Source organism: Gekko japonicus, unplaced genomic scaffold (assembly GCF_001447785.1).
Source record: "Gekko japonicus isolate JY-2015 unplaced genomic scaffold, Gekko_japonicus_V1.1 scaffold425, whole genome shotgun sequence".
NCBI lineage: Eukaryota > Metazoa > Chordata > Lepidosauria > Squamata > Gekkonidae > Gekko > Gekko japonicus.
Window position 1 is genome coordinate 247,952 of NW_015176464.1, and position 19,733 is coordinate 267,684.

Below are 19,733 nucleotides of genomic sequence, written 5' to 3' on the forward strand. Positions count from 1 at the left end.
TTTGGTGTTTGGTTGAGGATGAGTGTGTGTTTCCTCTGTGAAACCAACACTTTTTGTATTTCTCTGCTCTGTTATCTGTGTGATAGCTGAATTAGCTATTTGGAGGAACGTGGAGAGGTCAAAAATGGAAAACTGATTATAAAAACAACTTTTATTGAACAAAACAGAGACAAATAGAAGTCTTAATGTGTAATTGAACTAAAAGTTGACCGTTTCCATCAGGGTGACTTTGCTTTCAATTACATCTTTGAGCCACTTTTCTTTAAATCTGCACTCTCCTGGCCTACAAAAGACAAAATGGGGAAATTTGAGAGAGCAGTGGTACTGTATTCCAAAACTTAATCCATTGTAAACAATGTTTGCTATTTCTTACAATTCCTGTGTGAAATATAACCAGATATAGAAGGTCAGGAAGCAGTCACCTCTATCCAACCAGTCTGCTCTGCAGTATTTGAAGCTTTCCTCCAAGAGGTTTTTCCTCTGATAGAAGAACTAGAGGTAAACTTTTTAAGTTGCCGAAAGGCATCAAAAGCTGCTGAGCAGATAAAAACCAACAGTGTGCAACATTTGGGATTATTAACATCTGCCAAACATAAGTTTTCCACGCAGATGTTTTCCTTGCTTATATCCAAGCAATTATCTGTAACTTTTGCGGGTTTCAGTCTGGGGCAATTTCTCCACAGAATTAACCAGTATGTGGGTCTCAACACAGAGAGACTATTTCAAAGTTAATACATTTTCCTAAATGTATTTCATTATTGGTTTGAGAAGTTGGAAAAGTTGCCAAATTTTGTTGGGAGCTATTTAAACTCAGGAATCCAGTAGTGCTTTAAAAACTAACTGTTTATCCTAGCATAAGATTGGTGTGTCAGAGCTCATTAAATCAATTGCATGTAGTAGCCATCTGTAATACCTTTAGCATAAGTATAGCTGCAATGGATGTATGATGCATCAGATGAAGTGAGCTCTGACTCACAAATATTTATGGTGGAATAAATTTTGTTAGTTATTGTTCTAATACTAATTGTGCCATCCTAAGCATAGTTACACCCTTCAAAGTCCATTGAAGTCAAAGGTTATAGATTTGCTTAGGATACCCTGTAACAGGGTTACCCCTCTGTAATTATTTAAACTCATGGAGCCTAACCAAAATATTCTGCTTTCATCTGTGAATTTAATGGTGAGGACTATTTATATCAGTAAATGAAAGTTGCAAATAACAATTGCTAAGGTCTTGAATGATTGCTGTTACTGTATCTCTCAGTAGCAGCAAGTTCATCTGTAAACATTAAAAGGCAACAGTGGTTATTTTCATGGAATAAAACACATCGGATTCCAGCAAATCAAAGAGTTGGATCTAACCAGCTTTTCTACTGGTGAAACGGAGAGGATTAGCCCCCCCCAGAAGGCTAGGCTGGAGATGATAGAACCTGCATTGACAAAAGGTATGCAGGACTAGGATGGCAGGAAGGAAGGGAATGAAGTGCAATTGAAGGGAAAAGCTGGATGGATCCAATAGAAACTGTTTGTTTAGAACTTTTTGCATGAGAGGGGTTCTATCCACCCCCACTCCCACTGATAAGTATGATTACAAATCCATGAGATTTACTTAGCTGGAATTGTGTTCCTGTTGGATCTGTTGATATAAGATGATTTTATCAATAGCAAAACATGAAGCAGGTTCCAATATGGATAGATACACAAGAACATAGTGTAAGTATAAATTATTTGACACTTAAGTAATTACAGGAAAATATCTACCTGTGTATGAACCTGTTTGTCTCTACTACAAAGAATACTTCAACAGGTAATGTCTGCAATAGATATCAAAATAGATGGTTAACACAATGAGATCTTAAGGGTTTGATTTTACTACAAGAAACCCCTGGTATACAAGGCTTTTTAGTCCTCATGGAAACTGACAATCCTGGAAAAGTAATGGCCACATACTCTCAGGTAAGAAGACCCGGTACATAATATGCTCTGATATACAAAGAGGGAGTTCTAGAGAATCCAAGCCCTGTTTGCAATCAACTCCCCCCCCCTTCAGTTTCTATCAATTTTATTCCCCAAAATTCAAACCTTTTTTGGTTGCTGCTACTACAGATGAAATGATTAAGGGCTTGGTTTCAGTTGCTTACAGATTTATAGAAGGAAATGGATGTCATCAGATTGCTGCAAATGACCAGGCTTAGGGATCAGACAGATCTTTATTAAGGCACTCTAGGAATGCTTGTACTGTGTATATTCAGAAGAGAAGAGGCTGAAAGAATCAGAATACTTACAACCGGTTTGATTTTGGAAATCTCTATGATGAAATAGACATTTGCTGTTGCTCGGGGGATGGGCTTCCTACAGGTTGGGATGCTCCAGCGTACCCGATAATGATATCTAGTGCTGTACTGCAGTTCTTCTTCATCTAGATAGTTTATCCAGTGTAGCCAGCTCTTATGAAGCTCCCATGTCTGCAGAATAATCACAAGTCATTCTGAGGTTTTTTGGACAAGCTTCTTACCTTCATGGTCTAATTCTTGATTTATGATGTAATAGCACAACTCCATTTGTAATACAATGGGTGCAATCCAGAGGAAGTCAGGCATGCCCAAGGCTCACTGGGATCAGCAGGCCTTGAGGTGGAACTGTGAATCTAGACAGTTACTAGGGTTGCCAGGTCTGGGTTGGAAAATACCTGGAGACTGTGGGGGTGGGGGGAGGGGCCTCAGCATGGTAAAATGCCATAGAGTCCACCCTTCAAAGCAGCCATTTTATCCAGGGGAGCTGATCTCTGTCACCTGGAGATCAGATGTAAAAGTGGGAGATCTCCAGGCCCCACCTGGAGGCTGGCAACCCTAACAGTTACTTGGGTGTCAGTCCCATTGTTTCCTTTTCGATGAGGTTTGGAAGTGGCTTTCATCGGGCCAAGAACATTACTCTGTGCATCTAATGTAGCGATGGCACACCCAGCTGCAGGCTGGGAAAAGGGCAGGGGAGGAGGAGAGGAAGTCTGCGTGGGATCTCCACAGGGGTATTCTTGGGATCGTTGATCCTGGGCTAAAGTTTTGTTCTCCCTGAGGCATTTGTTGTGATTGAATGGTTCTCCATTAAAAAATGAAAATCCTGCATATAGACGTGTTCTCTAGGCATTAGTGAGATATTGTATGGAGGACTATTCAGTCATGTGAATGCTGAGTCTAAAGTGGACCAGCGCAGACACTGATTTGCCATCCAAGTGAGAATCGGGCCTAAGTCTCGCCTTTTTGTTTATGCACAATATAGACAGTCTCCTCTGTGCAGTCCAATGAGAAATCAGGCAGCTCGCACTTTTTAGCATTCTGACCAAAAAGTTGCGACCAAATGCATCGAGATGATAAATATTTGGACCTTAACCAAATCAAAATATTATTAGAGGGTGATTTGATATTACAAACAACCATCTAATTCAGCTTGCATTGCTGATCACCCAAAAACCACATATTTATCAAATCATAAACCACGTGTTTATAATTGATTTTCAACACGATGGGTAATATTCTACCATTCTGCTGAGCAAATGGTGGTACCTCCTTCCAGTGTAAGAAGCCTTCCTCCAGTGCAAGAGACTGAGCCCCTCTTTCCTTGGAGTAAAGCTCCTTGTTGGTGCCACCAAGGGAAGGTGTCACCAACCCCTTCACCCACCCTGCTTTTCCCGTCACTGATTCCCCTTTTTTACTATCGTTTCACAATTTATCTTTTTCATAGCAAGATACATTGTTTTCAGTTGGTTGTATCCTACTGTTCTACTCAGTTAACAGTGGCACCTTTGATTAGACTAAGAGTCCAAACATTTATCATCCGGAGATTGCCAGCCTCCAGGTGAGGCTTGGAGGTCTTCTGGCATTACAATTGATCTCCAGGCTACAGAGGTCAGTTCCCCTAGAGAAAGCAGTCACTTTGGAGGGTGGACCCCCTCTGTACCCTGGTGAAGTCCCTCTCCTCCCCAGGATCCACCCCCAAATCTCCAGGAATTTCCCAACCTGGAGGTAACAACTCTAGGTCAGTTTTGTGTTTCTGGGTTTTGTTTCTCAACTAAAATAAAAGTATTTCATCTTACTATCATCAACATAAAGCGTCAGTAAATAAGTACTTTTACATAAGTAGAAATGTTCCTTAACAAAGCCAATATGAACTATTGACAACATTTAACAAATAAAATTTGTCTTTAGGGACTACTTGTAGAAGAAGAAGAAGAAAAGATTGGATTTATACCTCGCCCTTCACTTGGAGTCTCAGAGCGGCTTACAAATGCCTTTCCCTTCCCCTCCCCACAACAGACACTCTGTGAGGTAGGTGGGGCTGAGAGAACTCTGACACAAACTGCTCTTTTCCAAGGACAGCTGTGCCAGAGCTTGTGACTGACCCAAGGTCACATCAGCAGGTGCAAGTGGAGGAGTGGGGAATCAAACCCGGTTCTCCCAGATTAGAGTCCGCACACTTAACCACTACACCAAACTGTAGGTACCTTTGACTAGCTACAGGCCTACATCTAGCCAGTTTCCAAGACTGAATTCACACATCCAACAAGGCTGGGTCTGTATGGCCCCTCCCAACTATGATTCTGTGAGTCTAAGTCCATAAATACCAGCCCTTCTCCTTACTCTCACGTATTCCTCAATCTGTAGCAGCCCCCTTGGTGTTGTGAAGTCCTTGCACATCAGCCACTTGATGTTTCTCACTTCATGTTTGGCTCCTGCAACTGAAGAAGGCATGGCTAAGTGCCCAGTGCAGATGGATTTCCCACCCTCTTAAAAATGTCAAAGGTAGTACCTGCCTCTTTAGGTCGTTCTTCTGTTTTCAGTTGTTCTTCTGTAACAACTGGCACGGCACTTTCTTCTGTAACAACCTGCGCGGCGCTTTTGATCACATCGTCAACTATTATATATGCGAGCTCCGAGACAGAGTCAAAGGGAATTTCTGGGTTTTTCCAGGCCATTGTTCTCAACCCTCCAAAAAGAGAAAAAACAAATGCATGAGATCGCATGGGACTGTGAGGTTGTTCAGCAGGGAGGAGAGCAAGTGCTTTGTGGTAGGCAAGGCTCTTGTATACCCAGCAGTAATAAACAACAGGATTTTGCACCAGGAAAAGTTAAATAATTTTACCTGGTATAACAAATTTAGAGTCCAGTGGCACCTTTAAGACCAACAAAGGTTTATTCAAGGTATGAGCTTTTGTGTGCATGCACACTTTGTCAAATACATTGGAAAGGAAGCTAGATTTCAAATTTATAGATGCAGACTGAACAGCAAATTAACATGTAGATGCTCTGAGATATTCAAAGTGAAACTAAATAAGCTAAGGTTATAAGGTCAACAGTTGTTTTGATTTAATTAAGAAGGGGAAAGGACAGCAAGGTAATAAATATGTCAAAATAGGGGATAAATGTGGGAAGGCATCTTTTCTAACTGTGGGAGGTAAACTGAGAGTCACCATTCGTCTCCTCTCAGGTGTGGAGTTAATTTAACACCAAAACATTCCATTATAACTTGCATTACATTCTAGTATACTATTCTGAAAAATAAATACACTAAAATACAGAAGATGTATAGTCCTCCTTGTTGAGAATACATATGTGAGGACTGAATGGGTTAGCATACGTAATGGGATAAGAAACCAATATCCCTGTTGACTCCTGGGGATATGTTTGTTCCAAGTGTTGTAGAAAAGAAGAAGAGATTGGATTTATACCCCGCCCTTCACTTGGAGTCTCAGAATGGCTTACAAACTCTTTTCCCTTCCCCTCCCCACAACAAACACTCTGTGAGGTGGGTGAGGCTGAGAGAACTCTGACACAAACTGCTCTTTTTCAAGGACAGCTGTGCCAGAGCTTGTGACTGACCCAAGGTCACATCAGCAGGTGCAAGTGGAGGAGTGGGGAATCAAACCCGGTTCTCCCAGATTAGAGTTCGCGCACTTAACCACTACACCAAACTGTAATAACTTGTAATTCAGCAATCTCTCTTTCCATTCTGTTCCTGAAGTTCCTTTGTCATTCATTAAATGTCCTGAAAGGCTGAAGTGTTTTCCTACAGGTTTCTCAGTCTTGTGATTCCTGATGTCAGATTTGTGTCCATTTATCCTCTGGTGTAGGGTTTGTCCTGTTTGTCCTATGTAGAGAACCGAAGGGCATATACAATGTTAGAATATATACCTGGTATATGAGGTTGGATCCAACAAAGTTTTTCATTGGTGGAAAAGGGAGTAGGGGGACTCCTGTGATCCCCCAAAAAAGGATGTGCTGTGGATCAGATATATAAGGCACTTTGAGGTGGATCAGGGAGTTCCTGAGATCTTGACAGCCATTTATTTTCTCAGGGAAGACAGCAGTAAAATGCACCAAGAGGTCAGAAAGAGCAAGAGATGAGTTTCCACTGGGAGATAGCCATTTGCTCATCTGCTAGACAGACAGGATGGATAGCTGTTGTTAAACATGATCTGGGTATGAAGATGCATGCAGCAAATACTACATATGTTCGGAGAGAGTTTGGAGTGTATTGTCCTATGAGGGGCAGGACCACTAAATCTGCATTAGAGGTTCCTGACAACTAAGACAGGAAGAATTAAAAAGGTTGACTCGTCTATTAGTTCTCTGTTCAAATGCTTTTACCAGATGCAATGGTCAAATGCTGGGAGCCAGATTCCAGGTAGTAGTATAGGGTTCTGGATGTGTTTTTGTTCCATGACAGCCAGGTGGGCTGTTAGAGGTAACTGTTCTATATTCTCAACTTGGCTTATGTTTTATGTTGTTTTCCTTAGATGTGTAACCACTAGGCTTGATGGTACCTATTTCCCATGTATGTGCTCTAGCTTATTGAATAGTAAGGTGGTGTTAGCCGGCGAAACGGAATGTCCAGCTCGTAAGCTCGTACACCTGGAAAGATCTCTTCAGCATTAAGAAGCCTGCGATGGGCCAATCCGGCCAGGCGGTGGCAGTGCGACGCTGCGACTCGAAGCAGTCCTGGAAAAACTGACGTCATCAAGCCAAGCCGAGTGAATGCCGTCTGGAACACGTCTAAGTCTACAGCTAAACAAAAACCCCATCGGCTGCAAATGTGTGCGACTTAAAAGATTTATATGTTGTCCTCCCTTACCCCCTATGAATCATTGTTAGTCCCGTGTTAATATGTGTAACTGTAAATCGCTCAGAGCCAGCAGCTCTGCAGGATTGAGCGATTAATAAATCAAAAGATATTATTATAATATATATAATAATGTATTTTCCTGTTTAAGAAAGCAGATTGAGTTTCAGCTCCTCCCCACAACACCTTAGATTGTTCACTGTGCTCATATGCACGCACAAGGGGAGGGGAGTTTAAGTAGTTTTAGCTTTGCCATTTGTAAAAAAGGCTCAGAGACAACCTTTACCAGGGTTCCCTAAGGCACTGGAAGTGTAGAAAGGGAAACATGCTTTACACGTAGGCAAGCACATAACACACAGACCCAGGATGGGTTTATGACAAGCTATATCATGGGCCCTGCATGGAGAAAAGGGATGGGGGATGTAGTGAGGAGAGTAATTAGGTGAGACTGAGTAAAAATGCTGGCTGGATCCAATCCATGCTATGCAAGTCAATCCCATCTGCATACAGTTCTGCTTAATTTTGCATTCTTTGTCCTGTTTCTGCTAAGGAAAGCATCAAAGAGCTGTGTGGGTTGTGGAGGCCCCAGCCCTGGACCCTGACTGCTGGAGATTATGCTCAGTTGCTTTTTGAGACACTCACTATTTTTGTTACCAGTCCCTATTTCTATTTACCGATTGCTGTTTAACTACTTGCTTTTCCAAATTTCTCTTTAAACCCTGCCAATTACGAAGAAGTGTAAAGTGAAAAAGAGATAGTGAAACTGACAGGCACATGCAAAATCAGACCAGTGAAGGTTACTAAATACATCAGTTAGGCTGATGCTTGAATAGAATGTAAGAATCTTCATAAAGGGAAGGAAGAGAGGCGGGATGACAGTGGGAGTTAGAGAGAGCAGCAAAGAGTTTGTTGAAACAGCCTGCACTTGTAATCCATCGTGGAAAGACTAGAATGATATCTACTTTTGGGCTAGACTCAACTTGCCAGGTTCATCCTGGTGACCAGTGGGAGACTGGGGGTGGGGTGGAGATATGGAAAAGTGAACATTGGCAACAGTGCAACATCACTTCCAGTAAGTCCTCTTTAGGAATTGACTGAAACACTATGATAAAACCATGGAGTTTTTCAGCATTTCCTAGAGAGGACTAATGTCACTTCCAGATTTTCCTGGAAGTGATGTCATTACTTCTGTGCTGCTGCTCTTTGTTTTTTTGTTTTTCTGGTTTTCCCCTGTCACTGCTTGGAGCAGCAGTGGACAATGGGAGCTCTAGGTGGGGCATCCCCCTCCCCAGCCAAGGGGAATACCATCCCTATCCAGAGGGCATATAGCAACCCTAGGCTGGAGCCATGATGATGTTTGCCAACCCAAAAGCAGAACAAAAGGTATGTAAAAAATACAATAGTTCTATCACAGTATTAATTGCGCAAGCTATAAGCAATATACATTCATTTTTATATTTTTTATTTATTTATTCGATTTATACCCTACCCTCCCTGCCAAAGTAGGCTTAGGGGAGGACAATGTGAGAACAATCAAGTGAAGGTTGGTTGGTGTGTACGCATAAAGTCAAGCTTCAGGGGTGCTCTGTAGGTGAATCAAAAAGGAGACATAAGATTTTGTGAAGTCAGCCCAGTTCATCCTGTTGTCAGATACAGAGACTGTAACAGCGTCAAAGAGCGGCTGTTTCACGGCATAAAACTAGGCTCGCCTCTGAGTGTACACTCAACACGGAACTGCAGCCAGTTCTGGTTCCCAAACGCAACACTAGATCATGCTGCATTCACACATTATATTTTCAAGCACAGACTTTCAAACTTCTTAACTTACTTAGAAGTATCATGTGTAACACAAGATTATTAGCATGAACTATCTTATTCCTCTGCATTCCTTCAGTCCTTCATTCTTCTTAACACTTAAGGTTGCCGATCTCCAGGTGGTGGCTGGAGATCTCCCAGAATTACTACTCGTCTCCAGACAACGGAGACCAGTTTCCCTGGAGCAAATGGCTGCCTTGGCAGGTGGACTGTGTGGCATTACACCCCACAGAGGTCCCTCCCCAATCTGCACCTTCTCCAGGCTCCACCCCCAAGTCTCCAGGTATTTCCCAACCCAGAGCTGGCAACCTGTACACTCCACCGCAACTGCTCATGAAGAAACAGACAGCCCCTGACACAAGAAGGTAGATGTCATAGAAATAGTGATCAAGCCCGCTTCACTGGGCATCAGATTGATCACTCAGCACTTCTTCCCCAAAGTGGCTTGGGGACGTTTAATTACCTGCCTGAAGGCACCTTCCAGGTGCTTTTCTCTTGTGATGGGATCTGCTTTATTTCTCCCAGGGAAGCTTCTTCCCAGCGCTCATTATGCAGTGGGCTGGCTGGCTTCCCTAGTAAGTGTTTGATCACAATCGTCACCCAGGCAACACCGGTTCCGCCAATGGAATGACAGCATTGATGTACAGGCATTCCATCCTGCTTAAAAGAAATGTGCCGCTGAAGAACGGTTTGTTGTGCGCATCAAATGTTATCACTGGGCAGAAGGAGAGGCCAGAAGATCACTGCCAATTTCGAAGTGGTGCAGAAGGATCTTTACCCTCTCTGCATTGCTAAATGTTGGCTGGGCAGTGTTGGAAACAGAAAGCAACATGGATTTTGGCCTCATCTATCAGGGCAGTAAGGAGCTGCGGTGGCTCAAGTGGTTAAGACGCTGAACTGCAGGCTGTGGAAGGTCGGTAGTTCAGCAGTTCGAGACCTGAGTTGCTGCATGACGGAGTGAGCTCCCGTCTCTAGTTCCAGCTCCTGCCAACCTAGCAGTTCGAAAGCAAGAAATTGCAAGTAGATAAATAGGTACCACTTTGGTGGGAAGGTAACAGCGTTCTGTGCGCCTTGGTGTTTAGTCATGCCGGCCACATGACCATGGAAACGTCTTCAGACAGCGCTGGCTCTTCGGCTTTGAAACGGAGATGAGCACCGCAACCCTAGAGTCGGATTCGACTGGCTTTCGAGCAAGGGAACCTTTACCTTTTATCAGGGCAGTCCCATATTGGGGGGGGGGGGGGACGACCCTGAAAGCAACAGTACTGTACCACTAATAAACCACAGGGAGGTATGTTAGTTTGTTGTGGCCAAAACCACCAAGGTATGGTATTGGTCAAAGTGGATTTTGACTCACAAATGTTTATGTTACAATAAATGTGTTAGTCTTTGAGATGCAACAAGATTTTTTCGCTGTTTTAGAAGTATTGCGTTCATCAGGACCAGCTATAATACTTCTTTACTAATTTGTAATGATTGAGGCCTGATTTCAAAGAAAGAACTCACCCATGCAACTTTGCACTCACGTAACGTCTTTTTTAAACTTGGCTGCTACCCATGCAAAGTAACTAATCACAATGCTAGCATGACTCCCATCTGTCAGAATTACACTGGATCTCCACACTACAAAAATGAGCTCCCCTGGAGAAAATGGAAGTGTTAAAGGCTGGAGTCTATGACATCACTTCCCCACACCAAGTCCCTTCCCTTTCCCAGACTCTGCTCTTCCCAGGCACCACCTCCCAATCTCCAGGATTTTTCCAGTCTGGAGCTGGCAACTCTACTTGTACATCTCTGCGCGAGCCACTGCTCTGGTCTTTCTTCAGCTAATTAGATGAGTTAATCCTGCAGACACATGTGGGGGGGGGGTAGGCTCCCCGGCAGGTGGGCATTTTTTGTTCTCATTCTAAAAGTATCCCTGTAAGAGTTAATTCTGCTTCCAATTTTAGTGTTTTTTAAAGTATTTTTCGGAACTGTGAAATTATGACCACATGGTTTTTAATGTGACACTTGTAAAAACACCCTAATTTTTTTCCCCATTTCTACAGCTTGTGACAGGAAATCTGGGTTTCAGCTTTAATCAATTTCCAAGCTCAGACCCACTTCCTTTGCAGTGAGGTGCTAGATTTCCCACAGCAAGCGGGTGGGGTGCTTTGTAGAGAGACTGTTCTCTCACTCCCTGCAAAAGACAAACTCAGACAGGAAGCGTGATGAGTTGGTCATGGGCTAGCATGTCCAGTTCTGTCACCCTTTGCAATTTGCTGTTTTAGTCATTCCTATGACATCCCAGAATTGATGAAGGTAGTTCTCAGGTGGCAGGCATATTTGTCTGCTTTTTCTTTTCCCTCCAATCCTTATCGGCTAAGATACCAGTGAGAACAATTGTGTATTTGTTCTTCTCAAGCTACAAAGCAAACAAAGGTGACTTTGAAGTTTGCCAGAGCAGCCAATGACATGGAGACTTTGAAGAGAGGGTTCAGTCTTTTCAGGGTAATGCCCAGGAATTACAGAAATGTACCCATGCTTGTGGGCTACTCTCACCTGCAAACTCTTGATCTCTTTGGTTCAGCATCCACATATTAGTACCTCTTTGCCTTGAAAGCAGTTTAAAGTGGGAGCTGGGAAAAGGAACTTTAAAACATCTTCAAATATATTTTGGAAAGGACTTTGGAGTGATATATTACATCTAATGAAGAGCTGATGCAGCAGAGAGACTAGAATTCTGAGTCTGGACCCAAGTCCTGTGTTCAAACGTCACTGCAATCATGAACTTGCCTACCTTTACAGAGTGGCTGCAAACATTATGTGATGTGAAGTTTTCAGTAACAGCAGCAAAGCATATGAAGCCCTCCCGAAGGAGGTCTGCTTGGCAGGCTTATAGAATTGCTTAAAACTATTCGTTTTTCTTTTTGTCTGTCTCCAATTTAATTGCTTTTGTCAGTTATTTTGAAGTTTTTAGTTCTGATTGATCTTCAACTTCTAGATGAATGTTGGAACACTCAGGTATTCTCTGGATGCTTTAGCAAATTTTGCATGCATAAACATTGAAATCATGAGAACTAGAGTTAAAACATGAAAGTAGAGAGTCACTTCCATGTAGGGGAAAGTGTGTAAATTGCACATAATTATTTCACTATATACAGACTCCAGAAAGCAACACCCCCCCATTGGGTACATGCCATGAAGCAGGCGCATTCAACGGTCATGCTGTTTCGGACACAGAAGAAGTCCTTTTTAGTGGAGGTAGTTTGGTATCCTTTCAAGGGGGCAAAGCACCGTGTAATCTTTAACTGTGCAAATTCCTAAATCCATCTCCTTATTTTTCCCTGAGAGGAAACCTAGTTCCCAGTAAAAAGAAGGGACATGTGAGCAAGAGGTTGTTTGTATCCAAAATGGGCAGAAAATGAAATTGTTATGGCTCAATGACTCAGCAGGGCCCTCCCTTTCATTTTAAAGATTTTTTCCTCAAGCCTCAGAGAGTTAATTATTGAGATCAAGGAGAGCAGGCATAACAACTCCTTTTCTCCTTGGCTATGGCTCACTGGAATCTCTCTCTTCTCTTCGGCTCCACAGTCCTTTGGGCCACGCTGATTCCACGCAGTGCCTTTCCGACAGGGGCTCCTGCCTCGGCCTGTGAGAATATGTTACCTGTGCACACTGGGGTCCAGCCCCAACAAACTCGGTCTCCCTATGAATTTCTGGTGAGCTCACCGTCTTTCCTAAATGGGCAACCAATTAACAGTAAGTGCCTCTTTCTAGCTTTTGTTGAAATCTTTTGCTTCAAGCCTATAATATCAGAACGACCAAGTGAGGAGATTACTTTTATCATCCCTAATTCGTTTGGTTATGCTAGTAATTGAAGATATTTCCTTAATAAGCACTAAGGGCTGGAGAATGTTTCTGACCTGGCTTTTGATGGCTGGTGGCTACTAGGTAGGGTTGCCAACTCTGGGTTGTGAAATTGCTGGCAATTGGGTGGGTGGGTGGCAATGTTCCCTTTAAGCTGTGGAGTCTTGTGAGCAAAAATTCTACTTTGTGAGCTACTGGCATTAAAGTTGTGAGTGAGCCATTTGGCTGCTACATAAATCAGTTTGCTTTGGAGCCATCCTTCCTGAGCTAAGACAAAAATGTGTGAGCCGGAGGCTAAAAATCTGTGAGCTGGCTCACACTAACTCAGCTTAGAGGGAACTATGGTGGGTGGGTGGGCAGGGTTTGGGGAGGGAGGGAGCTTACCCGGCTGTAATTTCATAGAGTCCATCTTCAAAGTAGCCATTTTCTCCAGGAGAGCTGATCTCTTTGACCTGGAGACCAGTTGTAATTCCAGGAGATCTCCAGCTACCACCTGGACAATGGCAACCCTAGATTAGTTTGGAAGCTTTAAGGGAAGATGGCTGAAAGGGAAAATCATCAAAGGCTACAATAAATCAAATAAATAAATAAATATTTGCTTTAGGGGAAAGTACTGCTGCTTTATAGACTAGCACTGAACATCTGGGCATGCACACCTCAACATTACAGACCAGTTATTACGAAACGGTGGCTTGGATCCCACAGAAAATCTTCACTGAGGGAAGGAATTTCCTCACTTTCTTTGGCACACTGTAGCCCATAATACCCCATGAAATTCTGTTGGCGGACAATGCTCCTAGCCTGGCTGCATATTAGAAGGTCAGATTGACTAGTTTGGTGTAGTGCCAGTTTGGTGTAGTGGTTAAGTGCGCGGACTCTAATCTGGGAGAACCAGGTTTGATTCCCCATTTCTCCACTTGCACCTGCTGGATGACCTTGGGCAAGCCATAGTTCTGTCAGTGCTGGTCTTGAAAAGAGCAGTTTCTGCCAGAGCTCTCTCAGCCCCACCTACCTCACAGGGTGTCTGTTGTGGGGAGGGGGAGGGAAAGGCGTTTGTAAGCTGCTCTGAGATTCCTTTGGGTAGTGAAGGGCGGGGTATAAATCCAATCTCTTCTCTTCTTCTCTTCTCTTCTAGTTAAAAGCATTTCTAATGCTGTCCATCCTTCAGGGCAAGTTGCAGCCATTTTAAAAACACAAAATGTAGTAAACAAAGCCTCCAGCCAAGAAAGCAGCTCTTAGTTTCTCTTGTATCAGAAAAGTTAAAACCAACATAATTTGGAAAAAGAAAACAACCCAATTTAAGACTGAGGCTGGCCAGACCCTTGGGAAAAGGATGTTTGAAACAGTGAAATGCCAGCAAAGATAGGGTGAAGTGGACCTCCATTGGGAGGGAATTCCAGAGCTGTGCAGGCACTGTAGAGAAGGCTTGGTCTCCTGCAGCACATATCAGATGGTGGGGCGCATAGAGAAGTCCCTCTAGGGTTATATAACCTTTTCCCACTCAGATTCACTCAGTTCCCTTCTCCTTACTGCACCTCATAGGCTTTTGTCCATGCAAAGAGCAATACTCTTCAGAATCGCCTTTTTGTGGTTAAAGTGGAGATCCCTCCCTTTTTCAGCAGCAGAAAAGGTGATTATATCGAGCCCCGATTTCAGTCCCGAAGTCTATAGGAGGTGAAGTAAGATAGTCTGAATGTGGCACTGGTGACCAAGCTGTCTTGCTGGAAAGTTTTTTCTTCATTAAGAAACCCATGATGTGCTTTGAAGGAACCCTGGATATGTTTGGGTATTATAGATTAATCCAGAGGACCATAGTTTTCTATGCTTGAAAGAGCACTCAGACATGGTTCACACGTGCAGGAGAATTAGATGGTAGAAGGACACGAGGTGGTAGAATAACATACTAAAAATGTTGAGCAACTAAAATAGATTTTGCCATGTCAGCCTTGCACTGTTAGATGAAAACTAGCACTTAGATGAAAGGCCTCCTCTCTTTGTTGGCTGTGCTAGTTCTCTATTTGCAAGGAGGCTAAAATAGATTTTGCCATGTCGGCCTATGGGGTGGGGGTGGATACTAGCTTTGAATATTCCTTGAAAGAAAGAAAACTAGCACTGTTAGATGAAAGGCCTTCTCTCTTTGCTGGCTGTGCTAGTTCTCTATTTGCAAGGAGTCCTTAAACGTCAGTGAACATTACAAAATGTGATCCTCTATCCTCCGTTTGTTTTATGAAGTGGCATGATCCGTTCTACCACCCTGAGTCTCTGCCACCTCATTGCCCGTTCCATGTATGAGCCCAGCCTATGGCAGTTTGATGAGTGTGATCTTTGGCTTGGAGCCAATCAGAATTTCCTGTGGGTGGTAGGGCTTCTGCCCATGGATCACGACTTTCCTACTTTCCCATCTCCCACTGCAGCCTGAAATACCCCCTTGAAATGCTGGCACACACCCCCGGTCCATGTAGATCTGTGTGACAGGATCCATCCCCCTGTTCTCTCTTTAGTTCAGATCCTTGGGCCTGCATACAGAGGACTGTTGTTAGAGGCTCGCTCATTTGGATCCAACACTGCACTGGGCTTTTGGAAGACTCCACCCAACAACACAAAATTCTTGCAGGTAAGAGACACAAAGTCATTCCTCTTTTCTAGCCCAGAGGTCCTGAAATTCAAGCAGAAAGCCTACAGATTGAACTGTACAATTCTAAAATAATGGATTCAGTTTGGTTTTAATTGGTTCTGCCACCCATGTTTTTCTTAAATATTATTCGATCGTCTGGCTCTTATATGGCACCCCCAATGTCCCCCCTTCACAACTTCTGACTAGGTCCCCATCTTCATAGTTTCAGTAAATTGGCTGTTATCTGATGTTCTCAGACTATTCACTGGTTCCAGGGATGGAAATTTCTTACCAGTACTGTCTTCTTTTAGTGGGCTTGAAGCAGAGGAAGATAACGTACACCCTGCTGGGTTCCCTGATGCTGTGCAAATGAGCTTGGCCCCCACAGCCATGCTCTAGTGAATTGGCTAATGATGGCAACTTGTTTAGCCCAAAGGGCTGTGCTAAAACTGTTTCATAAACCGTACATAATTTTATTAACATAAGTGGAAAACGGAATGCTATTAGATTGCCATGATATTTGGAGGGACCAGCCAGCAGGAGAGACCAAGGGCCCTGCAACTACTACTTCCACATCTCTGCAGAAACCAGACCTCCTTATAATCATGTTAATATTACAGGAGGGGAGGCTGGGATCCTCAGGGCTGTTTGAAGATACAGCCCTAAAGGGCTTGGGTATGCCCAGTGGGATTTCTGATCAACAGCTTCCCAGTTCCTGTTGCATAACATGCTTTTGGAAGCCCTTCTCAGGGACAAAGCACTTGGCTATGTAGCATGATGGGAGGCTGCTCAACACGCACAAATCCAGAGGCTCCTTGGGCAGACAGAGCTAGCTGTTCTCTGGATACTGACATGGTCATTGTGACTAGGAGAATGGGGGGTGGGGACAAGACTGTAGGGAGCCTGATCACCTTGGGGACCTATGGAGCCTGGGAAGTCATGTTTTGTTTGGGTCCAAGCGGTGGAGGGGGGAAATCTTTGGCTGGGGACCCCCAGGCTGACAGCAGCCCCTGGATGCCAACCAATGATACTATAAACTCAACACTATACTTCAGTGGTGTGCCAGCCTTTTGAGGAACACTAACCATGAGCTGAGCCTCCTCTAAAGCAATGAGAACTAGAAGATGATATTTCGCTTTAAGAAAGTTGGGAGATCTAGGGACAAAATATACGTAATGCTGGGGATCTGCGATTAGATTCTCCCCTACATAATTTAGGTGCAAAAAAGCAGCTGTCGGGTGAGGGAGGAATGGGGCCTGCACAGAATGACAATGTGATGTGCAGAATACCCTTTAGAATGAGAAAAGCTTGCACAGCCACTGTTGTACAGATTATGTAAATAGCTTTCTCCTCCTTTGCAGTGCTCTGGAAACCCACGTGGAGCAGTGACTCATTCCAACACCAATATAAAAACAAGGCAGACTACTTATACATGGCTCCCACCTAACTCTGGCTGCCCCCCAGTGGTTATGTTCATGTAAGTTTCACGCATTCTTTTAAAACACTGGCGCCTTTCTTTAAATGTATTTTAGCTCCATCCCTTGTAGAAGCAGAAAGTTATTTAAATGCACATAAAAGCTGCCAAGAAACTAACACAAGCTTCTTTCTCACTGTTCACTTCACAATAATTTCATTCTTCCAGGATGTAGAGGGTGTGTTTTTTTAAGTAGAAAGAATGTTCAGAAATTGAATCAAAGCAGTTACAAACGGTCCCATCCCCATACACATAAGAAGTGCCCTGCTGGATCAGACAAGTGGTCCATCTCGTCCAGCATCCTGTTTGACACAGAGGCCACAAACAGGACATAGAGCCAAAGGCCTTCCCCTGGGGCTGCCTCTTAGCACAAATATTAAGAGGTCTGCTGCCTCTGAAGGCAAAGGATCCCTTTCATCATCATGGCTAAGATGTTGATGGACCTCTCCTGCACAAATCTGTCTCATCCCCTTTTAAAGTTACTTATGCTTGTGAGCACCACTATGCAGCGCATTTCACAATTACTTGTTCAGTGAGAAGAGTACTTCCTTTTTTCTATCCTAAATATATTGCCCCATCAATTTAATTGGGTGTACCAGAGTTCTAGTGTTAACTGAGAGGGCATTCTCTCTGTCCATTCTCTGCACCCCATGCATAATTCTGTAAACCTCTATAATGGCAGATTGCAAAGGTCTATTTCTCAATGTATATTATAAACTGTGTCTCCCCCCCTTCTCCACTTTTTTTGAATCAGGGCAACGGTCGCCCAGTCTCATGATTTCTACTGGACCAATGTCAAGTCTAAAGTGATCTGGAAAAGTGAGTAACTCTCTAAATTGCTATTTTGAAATAAGACCCTGCTTTCAAGGTCAGTAACTGCTTCCACTAAAATAGCACATTCTGCATGGAAAGAATACCTTCTGTTTGGGAGAGCAAGACAGCATTGCATTTGTCATTACAGATCTGATCCCTCTACTCGGAATCAAAAGGAGGGTTTCCTGTTTATCTAGCAAGTCTTGGCATTTCTGCCACAGTGCATGGTTCCCCATTAGTGCAAAAAGTGGAGTATGCACAAAGTAAATAAATTAATGTCACTCCTGAGCAGTGTTCCCTCTAAGCTGAGTTAGTGTGAGCTAGCTCACAGTTTTTTAGCCTCCAGCTCACACATTTCTGTCTTAGCTCAGGAAGGATGGCTCCAGGGCAAACTAATTTGTGCAGTAGCCAAATTGCTCGCTCACAACGTTAATGCCAGTAGCTGACAAAGTAGAATTTTTGCTCGCAGGACTCCATAGCTTAGAGGGAGCATTGCTCCTGAGCTGTTTAGAGAAAGAACAGAATAAAAATGAGATAAATCCAAGAAAATTGTTACAGCTATCATGATCACTAATTTGGACCTCCAAGTATATATATTTGACTAGCAGGAGGTTAGGAAGGATATCACCTGCATACATTATCTCTGTCCATCTGGTTGGTCTTGGAAACAGGGTGTAGTGGACTGAATGACCCTTGGTCTGATTCAGAAAGACAGTTCTTAATGTCCTTGAGTGAAGGTGATGGACAAAATTGAACCTCTGATTTTATATGGTTTCAACTTTAGCCCAGACTAGAAAAATCTTAATCTAATTTTCTTTCTATATTACAGATCCCAAAGCTACATGTGGAGCTGAGATGCTGGCCAGAACATGGCCTGCTGCAGCACTGTTACCATCTCTGCTGCTGATTTTCCTTGTATACCTTTAGAGACCCTTACAAGAAGGGCTACTTATTAGTTGTGAATGAATCAAAACAGAGTTATCATTTTTGTTTAAATATAGGGGGAAATCCTCTTTTCAGCTCTTCCCTAAGACATGAATGATGTTCCAGCAGGCAACTTTATATAGAGTTTCTGTTTCTTATAATATAGGGCAACTTTTCTAGCCCCTAGAATGGGAGATGTGAAAACAGGACATTTTGTATTTAGTGAAAATATGATTCCATTGGTAACACTATAGATTTTCAGTGTCCCAATAAATCCTATCACAGATTTTCCACATTATCTGGTTTGCTGTAGAACTTTTCAGATTTATTGTAGCCATGGTTTGAAACTACTGAATAAATGTCACTTAGTCAAGCTTACCCAGATCTGAAAAATTTATCTCAAGTTAATGGAACCATTAATGGTCAGGACTATAGTTAAGTCTGCCCTTACAGGAAAGAATATTTGAGCATACAGTGAAATAGATATGAAATGTTAACACACCTGATGCAGGTGTTAGCATAATCTTGCATGAAGAAGAATCCTTCAGAAATTATTGCCAGTACTTTGAATCAGGATTTGGAAGAGGAAATGGGGATGCCCAAGCACAAGACTATCAGTCTCCTCCTTAACCAGACGGATAGAAGCATGGCCTCCCCCTATATAGCTTAGGACCAAGGTATTTGAAGAACTACCTGCTCTTTTATATATAGCCTGGACACTGATTTCATATTTACAGGCCATGGTTTTGTATGTGTGTGTGTCTTCTCTCTCCCCCACCCCGCACTGAGGTAAGGTGTGCAGTCAGAAAGACAAGGCCTTCTCAGCTTTGGCACCCAAGCTTTGGAATGCCCATCCTGTCAATCATTGTTTGCTGCCTGCTATAGCATTTCAGGAATGTAGCCACATCAATCTGTTGTAGTAGAACAAAATTCGAGTCCAGTAGCACCTTAAAGGCCAACAAACTTTTTCAGGGTATGAACTTCCATGAGTCAAAGTTCACTTTGTCAGACAAACTCTCATCTGTATCTGATGAAGTCACCTAGGACTCACAAAACTTTATACCCTAGAAAATATAATTGGTCTGTAAGATGCTACTGGACTTGTATTTTGCCTGCCAGAGCTGAGCTAAG

The 19,733-nt window shown here is 43.1% G+C and overlaps 1 protein-coding gene across 1 annotated transcript; it reads left to right on the forward strand.

Moving 5' to 3' along the window:
- The first annotated feature begins 12,462 nt into the window (after positions 1-12,462).
- LOC107123736 (ferric-chelate reductase 1-like) lies at positions 12,463-18,932 on the forward strand. The gene is made up of 5 exons (XM_015427067.1): positions 12,463-12,669; positions 15,279-15,391; positions 16,753-16,868; positions 17,620-17,684; positions 18,508-18,932. The coding sequence occupies exons 1-5, from the start codon at positions 12,570-12,572 to the stop codon at positions 18,603-18,605; spliced, it is 492 nt and encodes a 163-aa protein (XP_015282553.1). The 5' UTR covers positions 12,463-12,569; the 3' UTR covers positions 18,606-18,932.
- The last annotated feature ends 801 nt before the right edge of the window (positions 18,933-19,733 follow it).